The 15,952-nt window shown below is 36.7% G+C and overlaps 1 protein-coding gene across 2 annotated transcripts in view; it reads left to right on the forward strand.

Moving 5' to 3' along the window:
- The first annotated feature begins 1,168 nt into the window (after positions 1–1,168).
- Positions 1,169–15,952, forward strand: part of LOC145683988 (proteasome inhibitor PI31 subunit-like) — a 46,514-nt gene continuing 31,730 nt past the window's right edge. Inside the window, exons 1-2 of one of the 2 annotated variants that reach the window (XM_081755749.1) lie at positions 1,169–1,330; positions 11,640–11,789. In XM_081755749.1, coding sequence (XP_081611875.1) covers positions 1,190–1,330; positions 11,640–11,789 — 291 coding nt within the window. In that variant the 5' untranslated portion in view covers positions 1,169–1,189. The remainder of the gene's footprint in view (positions 1,331–11,639; positions 11,790–15,952) is intronic. The other variant, XM_081755748.1, reaches the window with a different exon arrangement.

Consider the following 15,952-nt stretch of genomic DNA (forward strand, 5'->3'; position numbering starts at 1 on the left):
AAGGTGAACGCCGTCCCCACACCTCGAAAAAATATATATGGCATTCCCCCAGTTCCCAAAGATTACGATGGGCAAAGATAGGCAGCGTGAACAGCGTAGTGTCATGCCGCTACCTACCGTCCCCCTACCTTTTCAGATCCACTTTTACCCCTGCTGAAAACAAAATTACACTTAACATAGTGAACTGTTCTCAATCTGATGCTCGATAGAGTCTTTCGAAGTCTCCTTCCCAATCATCTACGTTTGGCAATTCTTTTTCACGCTATTCTAGTGCTTCTCCATTTCATCATACCACTTTGTACATGGTTGTTTCTTCTATATCTAATCAAGGATAGCTTATGCCCATTCTTCATTTCTTCTTGCAATATTATGAACCCTGTACTACTGCATCCGATCCAAATTATCTTTTTGATCTTATTTTTCTATATTATCGAGTAGCTCCCAGTGTACATTTCTCCATGCTTCGTTCTGTGTTGGCAGATGATGAATGTTTGATTTTGTCATATAACATTCCTGTATTTCAACACTTTGGAAATTTTAAAGGAAATTGTATACTTTCAGTGATATAGCTATTGCTTCAGTACTATTCGTTAGAAATTCTTGGTTCATACCTCATTTACTTCAGAATAAAACTAGCTTTCTGACAGTATAATGCCTAGGGTCCCCTAACGTACGTGGAAAGAGAAATTATGAGAAATCAAGAAAAATCCCTCGAAAAATTCCTTTTGGGGAATTTTGGGCCCCCCTAGAACGACTACAGGCGAACATATGCTTATAATATAAAATAAAAATACGCGGGTTATTCTAAATATTTTATTAAGAACCAGTCCGATTGTTCTAGAGAAGAAATATTCCCACTCCTATTGTAATATACAATTACTAAAGTCACAACACGAAGGGCCATCATGCCGTGAGTCTCATTTCGCATCAGTTTTCGTAAAATTTACAGAGCTCAGCGCAACGCAAGATATGCAGTAATGACATATAGTCATAACTCTAATGAATTTATATATGCTAAGCCGATTATCGCAATCTAAAACGCTAATTAGCCTAAGGTTAATGCAGAAGGAGGCCCTATTCATTTATAGAACTGCAATCAAATGGCATTGCAAAATTACATTCAGTTCGAATTTTTTGATTGGCAACTGGCAACATTGGCACAGTTGTTTACTATCTTGTTATCGTAAACATGGCCGCTGAAGGGTTTGGATGGGAGTTAGTTTATCGTAGTGTTGAGAACAATATTGCGAAGAAATCAGATGTGATAGTAACTTTAATTCATTCCAGTCTCTTGAGAAATGGTTTCAAATGCGTAGGAGTAGGAGAACAGGTAAGATCATTTTGTCATATATAATATTGATCTTACATAAAATGCAGCAATGTCATTGCCATTAACGTAAAAAATATAAAACTGTTACCGGTAAAGTAATAAAATAAAATATGGCTTAAGATATGGCATTTATTCCGAAGTTGGGCGTCCGCTTTGGCCACGTTTTTTCGCTGTTATCTCCTTTCCACACTTTCTGCAATTTGTTATTAGGTTCATTAATCCGTGATCTTCACAAACTTTTAAAAGATTTTGCTCGTTATCAACGTATTGCTTCACAAATGTTAAAACTGTTAGTTCATTGCCCTTGTACATTCGCCATGTTGATAACATAAATGCACGTTTCTTTCCCACAATGCAACTGTTCGGTTACCTTGCGCCAAGTAGTTCCTTCCGCTCGCCGTATAGTCCCATGTTTATAACCGCTTATATATAACAAATAAACAGATTTTTCGAGACTCTTGTACATTATCAAGCACACAAACGATCAAATTATCCATATCTTTCCTGTAAATTTTAACAATTTTGCTGGAAACGGACGCCCAACTTTGGAATTTAACCCTAAGATATAAAATCACTATGATTTCTGTAGCTTCTAACGTCTTGTATATTGTTTAGAATTGTCAATGCAGATTTAAAGTACTTGGCAAGATGTACATAAACCTAACACATGTAGAGAACTGCCAACCCTCAGTAAAATAACATAGGCTATACTCAATCCGAAAGCTATGATGAACTGCACCAGTTTTGTGCTATCCTTACGCAGGTTGGATGAAAATCGTGCTTTTTAGTGGCCACGTAGCACAGGTTGGTTCATTTTTTCGTTTTTACAGTTATATATGTGCACGACACGTGATATAACGGGCAAGGTTCTAGATTACTGGTCCCCTTTCCCTGGATGCGGGTCAGTGAAATAGATTATCCAGAAGAGCGAAAAACTGTATTATTAGATGACCAGAAGAAAATAATACAATTTTTTTCGGATCTTCCGGGTCACCTATACAACTGACCCGCATCTCCCTAACCCCACCCTAACACAATTTTCTATCTAAGTATAGCAGGACAACCTTCGACTATTTCAAAAAACCTAAAATATTCTTATTTCACAAGTTCAAAACCTAAAGTTCAATATTTCTTCAAAGCATAAGGGGGCAAGCCCCCCTAACCCCCCGACGATAAACATTTCTACACGCGTATGGAGCAAAACCCTCTAACCCAAAAAACTAAGATATTCTTATTTTAAAAACGTAATATATTCTCCAAAAAGGGAGTAAAAATATTTCTTCAAAAATATAGGGAAGCAAGCTCCCTAACCCCCACAATAATAAAATACTCATTAGAAAAACCAAACAAAAAATACTTTTAAAAAATCACATGACAATGACGTATATACTCAACCAATAACAATATTACGAACCCACACACAATTACCCACACAAAAACTCAAGACATACCCAACTCATTCACAAAATAGTCCGTGCTAATAACACAATAGATTACATCGAAGATCTAACATTTGTGAACTTCGGGAAAAAATTCGGAACAGATAGCAAATGCGGCATATATTCCGAAGTTGGGCGTCCGCTTTCGTCAAGTTTTTTCGCTGTTATCTTCTTTCCACACTTTCTGCAATTTGTTATTAGGTTCATTAATCCGTGCTCTTCACAAACTTTTAAAAGATTTTGCTCGTTATCAACGTATTGCTTCACAAATGTTAAAACTGCTAGTTCATTGCCCTTGTACATTCGCCATGTTGATAACATAAATGCTCGTTTCTTTCCCACAATGCAACTGTTCGGTTACCTTGCGCCAAGTAGTTCCCTCCGCTCGCCGTATAGTCCCATGTTTATAACCGCTTATATATAACAAATAAACAGGTTTTTCGAGACTCTTATATGTTATCAAGCACACAAACGATCAAATTATCCATATCTTTCCTGTAAATTTTAAAAATTTCGCTGGAAACGGACGCCCAACTTTGGAATTTAACCCGCAAATGCATACAGTTCTTCCAAAACAGGATTATTACCGAGTGAAATTCAAACTTTCGAATGTGAAAAGTGCGGAAACCTAATGAAATCTGTAAAAAGACAAAACTGTAACAGTAGGCTACCGATATACTGTAAATGCACCAACCGAAAGCATAAACACAATCAAGAAGGGTGCACAAATTCTATAAACCGAACATATAATACCTGGCTGTACCACACGAAACTTAGGGGAACCAGTAATCTAGAACCTTCTCATATAACGACTAAGCCCTCTTAAAATGAACCTGCGCCCAGGAATGCAATTCTCTCAGGATGGCTTTTAGATGGATAATCACAGGATGGCTTTTAGACATCATAATACAGGGTGTCTATCGGTCACGAAATCAGAAAATGGTGATGAAAGTCACGAATTTTAGCTTTTTTTTTTTTTTTTTTTTTTTTCTGTACAGATGTAAGTACAGATTGGAAAAGTTCGTCCTATAAAACGGCAAAATTCACCACCAAAAATGTCTATGTTCGGCTTTGAATGCTTATTACGTTTCGAATTTTCCGTAGAACCGTTGCTACTGCGTTCTTAAGATTCTTTGCATTATTTACGAACTTTAAATATTGATTTCCGTTATTCTCATCTCGTACAGGAAAATAAGTAGGCCTTCTAATCAATTAAATTAATTCAGGTTGGATCGAATTTTGAGTTTCGTTCCCTTTTAGCAGCGAGGCTATATGAGATGTGAACCTACAGCGTAAATTGGAATCTGAACCAAATAATCCCTGCTGGAAATCGAATTTGTGTCTTAAATTAATTCGGTGACGCATTTAATTTGTTAAATGTGACACTCTTCATCCTTCAAGCATATAGTGTAATGTAGAGGGAGAAGAAAATACCTCTCTTCTTCCGACAGCCATACATTTTATCATTCTAGAGGTCCGTGCTCATTTGCTCGGGTCACGAGTAAATGAGACAGACCTGGGTTCCAATCCCGATCTAGTTGTACATTTTTACACTCTTGGTATTTCATTAACTTCGCTCCTATAGAGAAATTCACGTGATCAGTGTTCGAAAATTTTCTTCCTATCTAGGCACCATAGCAAGTACAAATCCAATACAATACATAATTCTACATATTTTGGTCTCAGATTAGCTGGCACCCGGGGCTTTACGAGCCCTTGCTGTGATATAAATTAGGTTATTCCCTGCATTTATCAATATGATGTATAATTCAACCATCAGAGGCGTTCTGTTGGGTTGGCCAACTACAGTAAGAGTTTTGGTAGTCCGTGTGGCTAACATTTCAAGTGACTGAACACCGACTTGTAGAGTGATTGAATGTATGGCTGTAGGTTGGCTGTGATTGAATTTTCAACCGTAATGGTTAACACATCAGCATTGGAGATCCGCGTTCCATTCTCGGTCCAGTCATATTTTTTTCACTCATTGTATAGCATTGAATTCGCATCTATGGAGGAATTGCTGAAATATAAATTTTATCATTTCTTCCATTTATCAGTATAGTTGAGAGTTTTTTTTTTTTTTTTTCACTAAGATTTTAAGGAAGTGCATATATTCGTTTTATATTATTTATAAGAACCCAACTTACATAAGAAATTTTGGAAGAATGATTTACAGCTTCAACTAAAAGATGTAATTTCATGCGAGTTGTGTCGGTAAATAGTACAGGATGACAATGTCAGTCATAAGATGTGAAGTAAGTTTACAGTAGGAATTTGAAACTACCGAGGAAGAGCGTCCTTGATTCTGTTCGGAGACTTTAGAAAGTAAGATTTATTCAGAGGTAAGCTTCTTTCTAAATATTAAGTATCTATCAGTAATGCCTTAGATCATATAACAAAGTAAGTGGTTGCTTGATTTGGAATTTAAATTCCTTTTCAGGATCGACATAAGACAAGACCTACAGCTCAATGTGAGGTCTAAAACATGTTATTTTCCTCCAGCGAGTATCTCACGCGAAAGGCGCATATGCCAACCATATAAGTACTAAGAACCTGTAACAAACAATCACGGTTTATTTATATAGACTACAGATACCCAAGAACGTCACTGAACTATCTTCTGATAGACTACTATTATTGTCGTAAGGGTAATACCAACAGATTATTATAGTAGGAATAAAATAACATAGTGTGTGAAAAGTAGAGATGCAAGGGCTCGGAAAAAAAACGGCTTTTTTGAAAAAAAACTCGGTTTTTTCTGCTTCGCTTTTTTGCTTGGGAAATTTTGGGCTTTTTTCAAAATTTTGCTTTAAATTGATAAAGAAGACTTTGTTTCGCTTCTCTACAACACAAAAAGTCATTTAATTAGTGCTTGATGCTGATAATGATACAAAACCTCTAAAATAAACCATGAATTACGAAAAGATTTTTTAAAAAAATCTTAACATATTTACATTATGAATTCCAAAGGATTAACCAATATATATAATAATTTTTTAACCTCCTATATACAAAAGTAAATACTTTTTTTAAAAAGAATATACATAAATAATTAGCAAACTTGTATGTAGTATTTTTATTTCAAAATATCACACATCCTCTTTTTGAAAGAAAAGAAAGTAAAACATGAGAGAAATACATTTATATGGTACGTTTAAAGGCTGCACATCAAGAGCTTCGTTTTGAGTGGTTCTGTACATTCTTGAATTCTTCAGTTAAGTTTTAACTTTCATATACATTGTATGAATATTTCGAACGAATTTTTCATTAATTGATCACATACGTAATAATCTGTTACTACCTATCAGGTGCTTCGGATCTGCATAATCGGTAAAGTTCCGAATTCTGTAATGCACTGACTGTTCCTTAAGCTTGTTCAGAACCGGAAAATTACCGAATTTTCTGTTCATGGATCATGTGCGTAATAGACTGTTCATCTGATCGTGTGGTTTCCTAGGATCTGAAATATATAACCACCATCACAATTTACCCAGTCCTGAAGGTTTATGAATTTTTAACAAGAGGAATTCAACATATCGTTACGTTTTTTTAAACAAAAAAGAGAAAACCTATTGAATACATTTAAAAAGAGTGGAAAGAATCAATCACTGTTTCAATTGACAAGAAAGGCGACAAAACTGATTGTATTAATTATCGATGCATTTCTCTTAACATTCTATTAACAAGATTGATCCCATACGCAGATGAAATTATTGGAGATTATCAGTGTGGATTTAGGCGAAATCGATCAACCATCAACCAGATATTTACCATTCGACAAATACTCGAAAAGAAATGGGAATCAGGGCCATGCCGTGGGGGGCGGGGAGAAAATTCGGTAGAAAAAAGGAAAAAAGATAGGAAAAATTGCTTGGAATATATGTTTGGGGGCGCCGTCGTATACTCTCGTCCCGGGCGCTGAATTTCCACGGCACGGCCCTGATGGGAATATATTACCCAGTACATCAACTGTTTATTGATTCTACAAAGGCTTACGACTCGGTTATTAGGGAAACATGGCACAACATTCTTACAGAACTTGGAATACCGAGAAAGCTAGTTAGATTAATTAACATGTGTTTAAATGAATCCCAGAGTAAAGTCCAAGTAGAAAAATGCTAGCTTCCACATCGAGAATGTCCTGACACAAGGAGATGCGTTATCTCTTTAATTATTCAGCTTTGTTCCGGAATACGCTATAAGGAAAATCAATTATAGCAACCAGGGCCTAGAGCTGAATGGTATTCAGCAGGTTATGGCTTATGCTGATGATGTAAATCTGATAGGAGACCAATCGAAAGAAATGCAGAGGCTTTATTAAACGCTTGCAGCGACATTGATTTAGAAGTAAATGTAGAGAAAACTAAATACATGGAAGTTCACCAGGATCGCAATACGGCAAATTACGAATGCGTTAAAATATCAAATAATACTTTCGACAAAGTGGGTACTTTCAAATATCTAGGACCAATATTATCAGATCAAAATCATATCCACGAAGAAATTAAATGTCGTCTGAAATCAGGAAATTCGTGTTATTATTCAGCTCAAAATCTTTTGTCGTCGCGAATTCTCTCAAGGAATTTAAAGCTTCAAATATATAAAATGATAATCATGCCCGTTGTGCTTTATGATTGTGAAATATGATCGCTTACGCTGAGGGAAGAACGCAGAGTGCAAATATTTGAGAATAAAATTCTGAGAGGAATATTTGGACCCAAGAGGAACGGAAATTGGGAATGGCGAAAACTTCATAACGAAGAACTGCATAATTTATACGGTTTACCAAACATCGTTAGGATCATCAAGTCTAGGAGACTCAGGTGGGCATGTCAGGTAGTCAAAATGGAATAAGGTAGGAACGCTTTCAAAGTTTTAACTGGAAATCCAACCGGAAAACGTCCATTAGCAAGACCTAGGCGCAGATTAGAAGACAATATTAAGATGGATCTTGCAGAAATAGGAATACAGATTAGAAACTGGATCGAATTGGGTAAGGATAGAAGTCAATGGAGAGCTTTTGTGAACGCGGCATTGAGCCTTCGGATTCCATAAGCCATAGAGAGAGAGAGAGAGAGAATACGTTAAGCACAACTGCACAACAAAGATGAAGGAGTGATTAGCTTTTGTGCTTCTATCGGGAAGTCTGGGATTCAACCCCGCATTTGGCCATTTTGACAAATGTTTTTCTTAATTCCATCTGAGTGTAGGGATAGTGCGTGGATTGTGAGTCCTGGTCGACTTCCCTTCTTATTGTTTTCAAATCGTTGTTATTACTAACTACCAGCGGTGTCGGATTTGCGAAGGGGGTTAGGGTGGGGATGTCTTTTGGATTGAAGCCTGTACTCTGAAATTGCGGAATTTCTAGAACAAACTAAATATTAGTTATGCCTCTACTCATAAACTTCAAGCTCTCCTGAAAAAAAAAAATAGGAATTTTTAGAAAAACTAAACATTAATAAGAAAAACCTCTCCCAAAATTCTTTTCTAAATCCGTCACTGATTATTAGTATATAATGGTCTTCAAGGTTGTATCCGGAACATTATTACTAAATATACAAACGAAACGAAATATTTAGTATGCCTGTACTCATAAACTTCAAGCTCCTCCCAAATAAAAATTAGGGATTTTTTTTTAGAGAAAACAAACATTAATCAGAGAAACCCCTACCAAAAACTTTTCTAAATGCACTACTGATTATTCCTATCAAATGGTATTCAAGGATGTATCCGGAAGATTATTGCTAAATCATTGCACAGCTACAGTATAACAGAGGAAGTACGCTCTGACAGATATATTGAAAAACGTACGCTCTGATGAATATATTGAAAAACATAAGTTTAATTATGTGCTAGAAGCTAGAGTACTTAGCTCTAAGAAATGGAACACGGATAACTAAAAAGAAATGATCTAGAGAAGAAAAAGTCGATAACTCAAAAGTTAAAATAAAGATAATAGCCTCTAAAATTGCCCTCAAATACTACGTACTTTGTTTACTTTAATTCATAAAACATGTACTCCATCCATCATGATGGTGAATTCCAGAGCGAAATATGTCATTTAGGTCATGAAATCTTATTTAACTTTAGAGTATACTATAGTAAAGCTATTTAAATAGAAAAATCATGAAAATGAAAAAAGCCAAAATTTCCAAAATTCTCGTTTTTTTCCCAAAAAAGCCGGCTTTTTATGTGCAAAAAACCATCGATTCAAAAAAGCCGGCTTTTTTGCATCTCTAGTGAAAAGTTTGTGCATATCAATGATCCCAAAACTACTAAAATATGGATTACTGGTGAAAAACATAATCCAAATACATGTAGCGGGGAAATTACGCTTTTCGGTTGTGAATAGTAATTTAGGATCGTTGAATTTGTTTCCAGTCCTTTATTTTAGTAGTAATCGTATCTCAGAGACTTCCAGCAATATCTGAATTCTGGTATATCTATTTTTTTGTTTGAAAATGTACGTAATTTTGGTATACAACTGTTTAATATTCCAAACAATATATATAAATGTGTAAATTCTAAAGAGTTTCTGTTTATTTTAAAGTGCGTAAGATAATGTAAAAAAAAAAAATAAATAAATAAATAAAGTTTATATAAGTGAAAGGTTAACTGTCTAGTGGAAAACATCAAGTTAAAAAGATCATAACAAGCAGTACGTAGTAGAATACCCGTTCTTCTCACGGGAAGAATACGTTTCATTTTGGACAGAAATGGCTGAATTTGGATTTAAACGACATCGGAAGTATCACTGTTCATCTCAGTGACCCCCGAAAACTATGGATTCGACACTCATCTTTTTAAGTATTTCTGTCCGCTTCCCTTACGTTGTACCGTCAAAGTGAAATGATAGAAACCATCCCAGGCCCTAACCTCATTTATGTTGAAAATCTGATCGAGATCGGTCAGGTTCTTCAAGAGTTATTAAGTCAGTTCTCTATATATGATTATGTGTGAATGAAAAGGAATGGATCTGTTAACAGATTTATTATATTGATAATAAACAAATAAAATACAAAGTCACATTCTGCCTTTTCGCTATTATAGGCACAGTTATAGGGACTACTTAATTAATTATATATATGTGCCATTAGCATTAGCAGATATCTTACAAACAAACACATTAACAAATGGGAGCCAACTTGAGATTTGCATTCTCAAAACAAATGTACTATTCAATCACACAAATTATAAATCTCAGTAGTATAAGTGAAGCCTGTTGTTGGAAGACCTACCAACAATCTGGCATAGCAAATGTCATCATAACAAATAAGCAGTTAGGAGTATAAGGACAACTTACTGACCAGGAGAGTGTGCTGCCATTCTTGAAAGACTTCGAAGAACCTTGGTTGTCGAATCAAGTCGAGTCTTCAATTCATAACTTGTTGTTAAAAGTGAGTCCTTTTATATGATTGTGGCAAGACACTTTCCCTTTCACCAAGTTGTTTACAAAGATTTATACGTCTGATGAAATATCTGGTTTTCAAAGAGTGTTGCTATTTCCTTTATGTTTAAATGAGTTTTTAAAAAAGTTTTAATTATACTCAAATATAATTATCAAATTTATATTAAACAACACACAAAGATAGTGACTTTCATTATATGGATTAAAATATATTAGGTTTATTTAATCAGAATATATTTTTTAAAACAAACTGCAGCTACTGTGTTATCGCGCAATTGAGATACTTCGGTTTATTATTATTTCCACATTACGTATTACTGTAAAACCTATTAATTTGGCCACCTTTCTTTATTTTTTGCTGGAGGTTATTTTGTGGAATCTGTATTTTCCCTTAAGGCATACATTACTTTACTGTGTATATTGGCCATCTATCAGTCTTGGAACTTGACTGCATTGAAGCATATCGCAGTTAGGTCCTATACTGCTAATGTTAAATTCATCTCTGTATATTGAACACCCGGACATCAGACAGTGTACGTGATCTTCATTTCTTAGAAATCTTTTATCACTGTTTCGGAAAGTCAGTGAACCCGAGAAAAAAAGGAAGAAACTTGTAGAGTGAAAGAAGCTTCTCCAAAATTATAGGAGGTGATGATACTTTTATTACTTTTTGTATTGCTTGTTTCCATTCATATTCTTTCTACATTGCAATACGTTTGTTACTCTTGTCCGGATCGATTTATTAAACTATTCATGTCTTTTATTTTCGTCACGTATTGGAAACCTTTACTATCTGAGGGACTTACAGGAAATTTACAGCATATAATGGACCAATTCATGTTGCAAAGTGAATGAAAGGAGAGAAAAAGAGATGACAGCGGAAGTCCTTGCTTGTCAATACTCATTAACAGAAGTCGGCTGTAAATCTACAACCAACGGCCACGTTTGATGTTTAGCTACTTAAGGTCATTCGTATTTCCCTGAACTGGAAGCTTATCAGCATCTGCCATCATAGGCGGAAGAAATGAAACAATCAATAGAGAATATGCCGTAGCGTTTTGTAGGTGATCAGCAAGTTCAGTTTACACTTAAATCATAGTGTGCGAATAGCAAACTTATATACAAAGATATACTAAATGCGAGGTTTCTATATTGCAGAAGTATATACACAGTGTTTAATATTTATAAAATACGAACTTATATGTAAGTAATAATTAATTAATGCATTAGAAGTACATATGTTACAATCTATAGTAATTTTCGTTTCAAAATACACTTATTTTGTATAAATTAGCCATCTGCCTAAGCTGGCCAATTTTCAGTGGAACCGATGATGGCCAACACAGACACTTTTCATTTTTCTTCTTCATCTGTCATCTCCTTTAGCTTAAAAGGCTCAGCGTAGTGCATTCTACATATGTAAGGTTTCATTGTATTGTTACGCTTTTTTCTTTTATTTCAGCAAAAGCTTTCCGGTAATGAAGTTGGAAGTGAAATTCTGCCTGCGGGATGGAATCAAGGGGAAACGTATGCCCTTCGTTATGTACGTGATGGCAAACTCTTCATATTGAGAGCAGTCAGATCTGATAATGAAGTTATTTTCAATATACTGGTAAGTTTGAACCAGTTAGTTTATACAGAAGGTTGTTTCACGTCCAAGGTAACGAAGGTTGAAATCACCTGATTTTAAGAGAAACGTGACGCCACCAGCGATTGTGTTCCACGTAATAACCGTGTCTTTCAGCAATGGCCCTGCAGTTGAGTTCCCATTGCAAGAGACAGCGTTGAAGAACAGTGGTTCAAACGATCCCGTTCCTCCTGAGATGCTTTCCAAAGACCTTTAGTTGTGCGGGGACGTCTGCTTCCCATGGCCCGTTTCTACAACTGAAACCCACAAAATTCCACGGGAGAGGCATCGGGGGATTTAACAGAGATGTCTGTAAAAAGGGTATTGCGTAATGCCCATTTCACGTGCCATCCAATCCATGTATACCTGCGGGAACCTTGTCGTATGACTGGATTCCATGTCCTGATGGATGACAACACGAGATGTTTCGCTGCCTTAGAGAGAAGGAATTTCATGTCTATATAGTGGCTCCAGAATGCTCTTCTGGTAATGGACATCTTTGATTTTAGCCTGTTTGTCCACTCTGCGCAATGGAAGTTTGCCGTTATAGTTATAGCAGTAACCCCCAACAACCCACGTGGGAAACTTCCAGCACATTCACGTACCCAGTCAGATCGACGTCTGGAGTCAAGTGGACTTTTTTTTTTTTTTTGTCACTCCCAACAGATACATCCGTCTTCATCCATGACACTAAATACTTCCAGCGGCTCACCAACCAGATGGCGTTCGTAGAGCTTTCGTCTGTTGGTCTTCCTCTTTTGGATATTGGGAAGCACGCAGCTTATGAACTTGACCCTTGTGCTTCCGCACGAGATGTAAATCTTGGCCTATGATGCGATTGACAATTGTGGGGCAATTGCACTGTCTGTGCAATCGATATTTGTGTTATCGGTTTTTCATGACGCACCAGGGGGGACGCTCAGGCTTCCGATATGTTCGAGGTCCACTTTGACTGGTTCCAACAACAGATATGGTGCATACTCTTCGGGGATTCATCGCTGCGTTGATGCCCTTCTTTTACTCATGGAAGGCTTTCGTCTTGCACTGTTTAATTGTCTGGCTATAAATATAACCAATGTCGGAAAGGGCACAGATGTATCCCTTCCAGAAGACTGGGATTTTCGGTGTCATGTAACCACTCACAGACACATGATCCGTTATCACACACAATACTCTCGCACTACCAGTTCTGGGTCCTCTCTGCTGTGAACACGTGCTGTTTTTTGGTGTTCGAAGTCGTTACCGTGAGCGCGAAACGACCTTCTCTCTCTCTCTCTCTCTCTCGCTCGCTCGCTCGGCTCAGTTACATTAATTGTTTTGTAAATTATAAATATTTTATTGCTTTGACAGAAGATACGCACATCTAAGGAATCTCAATCAAATCCTGTAAGGAATTGGAAGGAACACGTTAAAAAAGTCACAATCAGCGTAAGATCATACCTAGTCATCTCATAAAGTTTGTCATAGCATTAAGATGGAAATAGCAGGAAGAAAAATTGAAATGTATGAGAAACTCATCACTCGATTTATTGCCTACAGCACACTAATAGTTTCACAAAGTGATAATTGCAGCACATATGACACTCAAGTCTAAATTGTTAACGGCGCGTTTTATGCTTTCCTAACTCCGGTGTCTAGACCAAATTTCAGTCTTCAAAACGTCCCACAGCAGTTTCTAATCCAGAGAATTCAAATCAGGACTTGCCAATGGCGAGTTTTTGTGGTCAGTAAACTCAGGGCTACACTTGCACGTATCCGGCACGACGTGGTAGTGCGGAATCCTGTTAGAAAATTCAATATTGATTTCGTAATATGGTCTGGTTAAGGAATTTAAACACTTGCTCTAAGCCTTTTTCTTTCTTTTCTTTTTTTTTTCAGTTCACCATGTGGCATGGCATCTTCATTACAAAAGTGCTCTTTTGTTGCACTACGGTACGACACTCAACCGCACCGTGACAGATGAGGGATGATGTACTTTGTAAACACAAGGAACAACCTGATGAGCTGCTTTACTGCTGTGGGCGTACCCCTGTCGCTTGATTCTCCTCAACCGTTAAAACTTTCTCTGTATAGAAAATGTTCTTGTGTCCATTGTGCACGTACGAAGGAAGGAGGTTCTTCGCTGTTTCTACCTAATTATCTTCTGCCGTGGTGTTAACAGCTGTCCACTGCTCTCACTGTAGGTCCGCAGTCCGAGGTCTCCACATTAAATCCCTAGATACAGTGTGGTTGGAGATTTTCATCTGATACCTCATTGCGTTTTGTTTTTGAGTAGCGTTTCTACAAATTCGTTCTCGCAGTATTTTGACAACTGCCAAGGTACGACTGTACGATGTTGACCAGATTGTTTTACTTGTCATCAACAGTACTAAATTCATCGTAACGCTTAATGATTTGATAAATATACCCCAAGCTGATATTAAACGGTTTCAGCAGCTTGAATATGGTGCTTACTGAATGATTGCATTTATGTAACGCAATAGCTGCTACTCTGTTGTCTTTTGTGGATTTTCAGGGGGGCCACGGTGGCTCACTGGTTGTGTGGGGTCCCTGATTCGATCCCAGTTCGCGCCAAGTGAGCTTTGTGGTGGGCAGACATCGTGTGCGTGAGTTTTCTCGGGATTCTCCCATATTCTTCATTTCATCATTTCTCATCATCACCGTCTTCGTTAGCATACACTCCATAACCGTGAGACGTGAAACTGAAAGACTTCATTTTCTTTTGTGGATCACTCCGTATGACACCATCTCACATTATATTGACTGTTTATTTCGCTTCGGTATTCCTCCTTATCTGATCAGCGGCACTAGAGCACCTGCGAAGTTTGTTTGGTAAAATACTTTTGTGTCAGAACTTATGAAATGGGCATGTATATATATAGCTTTCTATTTCTTCGCGTTATACAAGATGCTGATGAACACAGTGTCATAAATTTAGATGATTCTTTATATCAAATGAAAGGAAAATAAATTCTAATAAACATGGGTCCGAAAATGTGAAACATCAAGGTTTCAGAACATCTTGACTTGAAAATAATGGAATTTCTCGTATACGGTTCAAGAATTACACAGGAATTAGTATGCATTCTATGCATGTTTCACAATCCTCTGGTAACCATGCAATGAATATTTAATTAGTACTTAAATCCTCTTACGCCAGATTACTTTATACAATTCGTTACACCGCTACTGGGGAATTTTGAGACATCAATATTTAGATATTGCACATACTAGTTCCTGTGTAATTCCTTGGCTGCTTTCAAGAGGTCCTGTAATTTTCAAGATAGAGCGTCATGTTTTGCATTCTCGGTAGTTTAAAACTCTGAAAGTAGGCGTTTCCAGGTTCATGTTTATTAGGACTTTCTTTGTTCATTCGATATAAGGAATTGTCTCGTAAATTTATGACACTGACTATAATTCTGCGCGATTCCATACTCGAGAAGATACGTGCTATCGTATTCCGTGGGTGATAAAACTAAGGTTAAGTTGGTACCTGTTAACTCTATATGCAATGCCATTTTCCTTATATAAACTGACTTAATCTAAATGACTTAATAGAAACAACTCTAATATATTAAAACCAGCTTTCAAGTTTGCTCATATGTATCTATGTCTTGTCTGTTAGTTTCTTTAACAAAGCAGGAACGTTATTGTGTAAGGCTTGTTGTGTATTTTGATCTACTGTGATTTTTACTACATTTAATTAAGATATTTACCATGCAGCTTTACAGGCCTTTGTGAACTATGAATTCCGTTGCCACTGGCCTTTATTTCTGTCTTTTCTTTCTAACCATACACTTTCAGTATTCGTGAATCTTTCGTAACATCTTGCACCTGCCTTGCTTTCTGCTAGATAATATTGTCTTCTGCACGTTAAGATATCGCTTAGAAGCATCGCATTGGAACCGTTATGCTTACATCAACTGCCTTTTCCTAAACCCGACAGACACCAAATATTTATGACTTACTGGGTTTCACTCATTTGCTTCATCAGCTCAGGCCATTAACATTATGATTACTTGTCGAGGGCGAGCGTGGGAATAGATTATATTATAATGAATTACTCATCTACTAATGTTCATCATTTAATTTTTCTTCCAATATTTTGAGTGCTACTTGCAGGCACTCCTCAGGAACAAACACAGAAG

Source organism: Thermobia domestica, chromosome 4 (assembly GCF_964235325.1).
Source record: "Thermobia domestica chromosome 4, izTheDome1.hap1.1, whole genome shotgun sequence".
NCBI lineage: Eukaryota > Metazoa > Arthropoda > Insecta > Zygentoma > Lepismatidae > Thermobia > Thermobia domestica.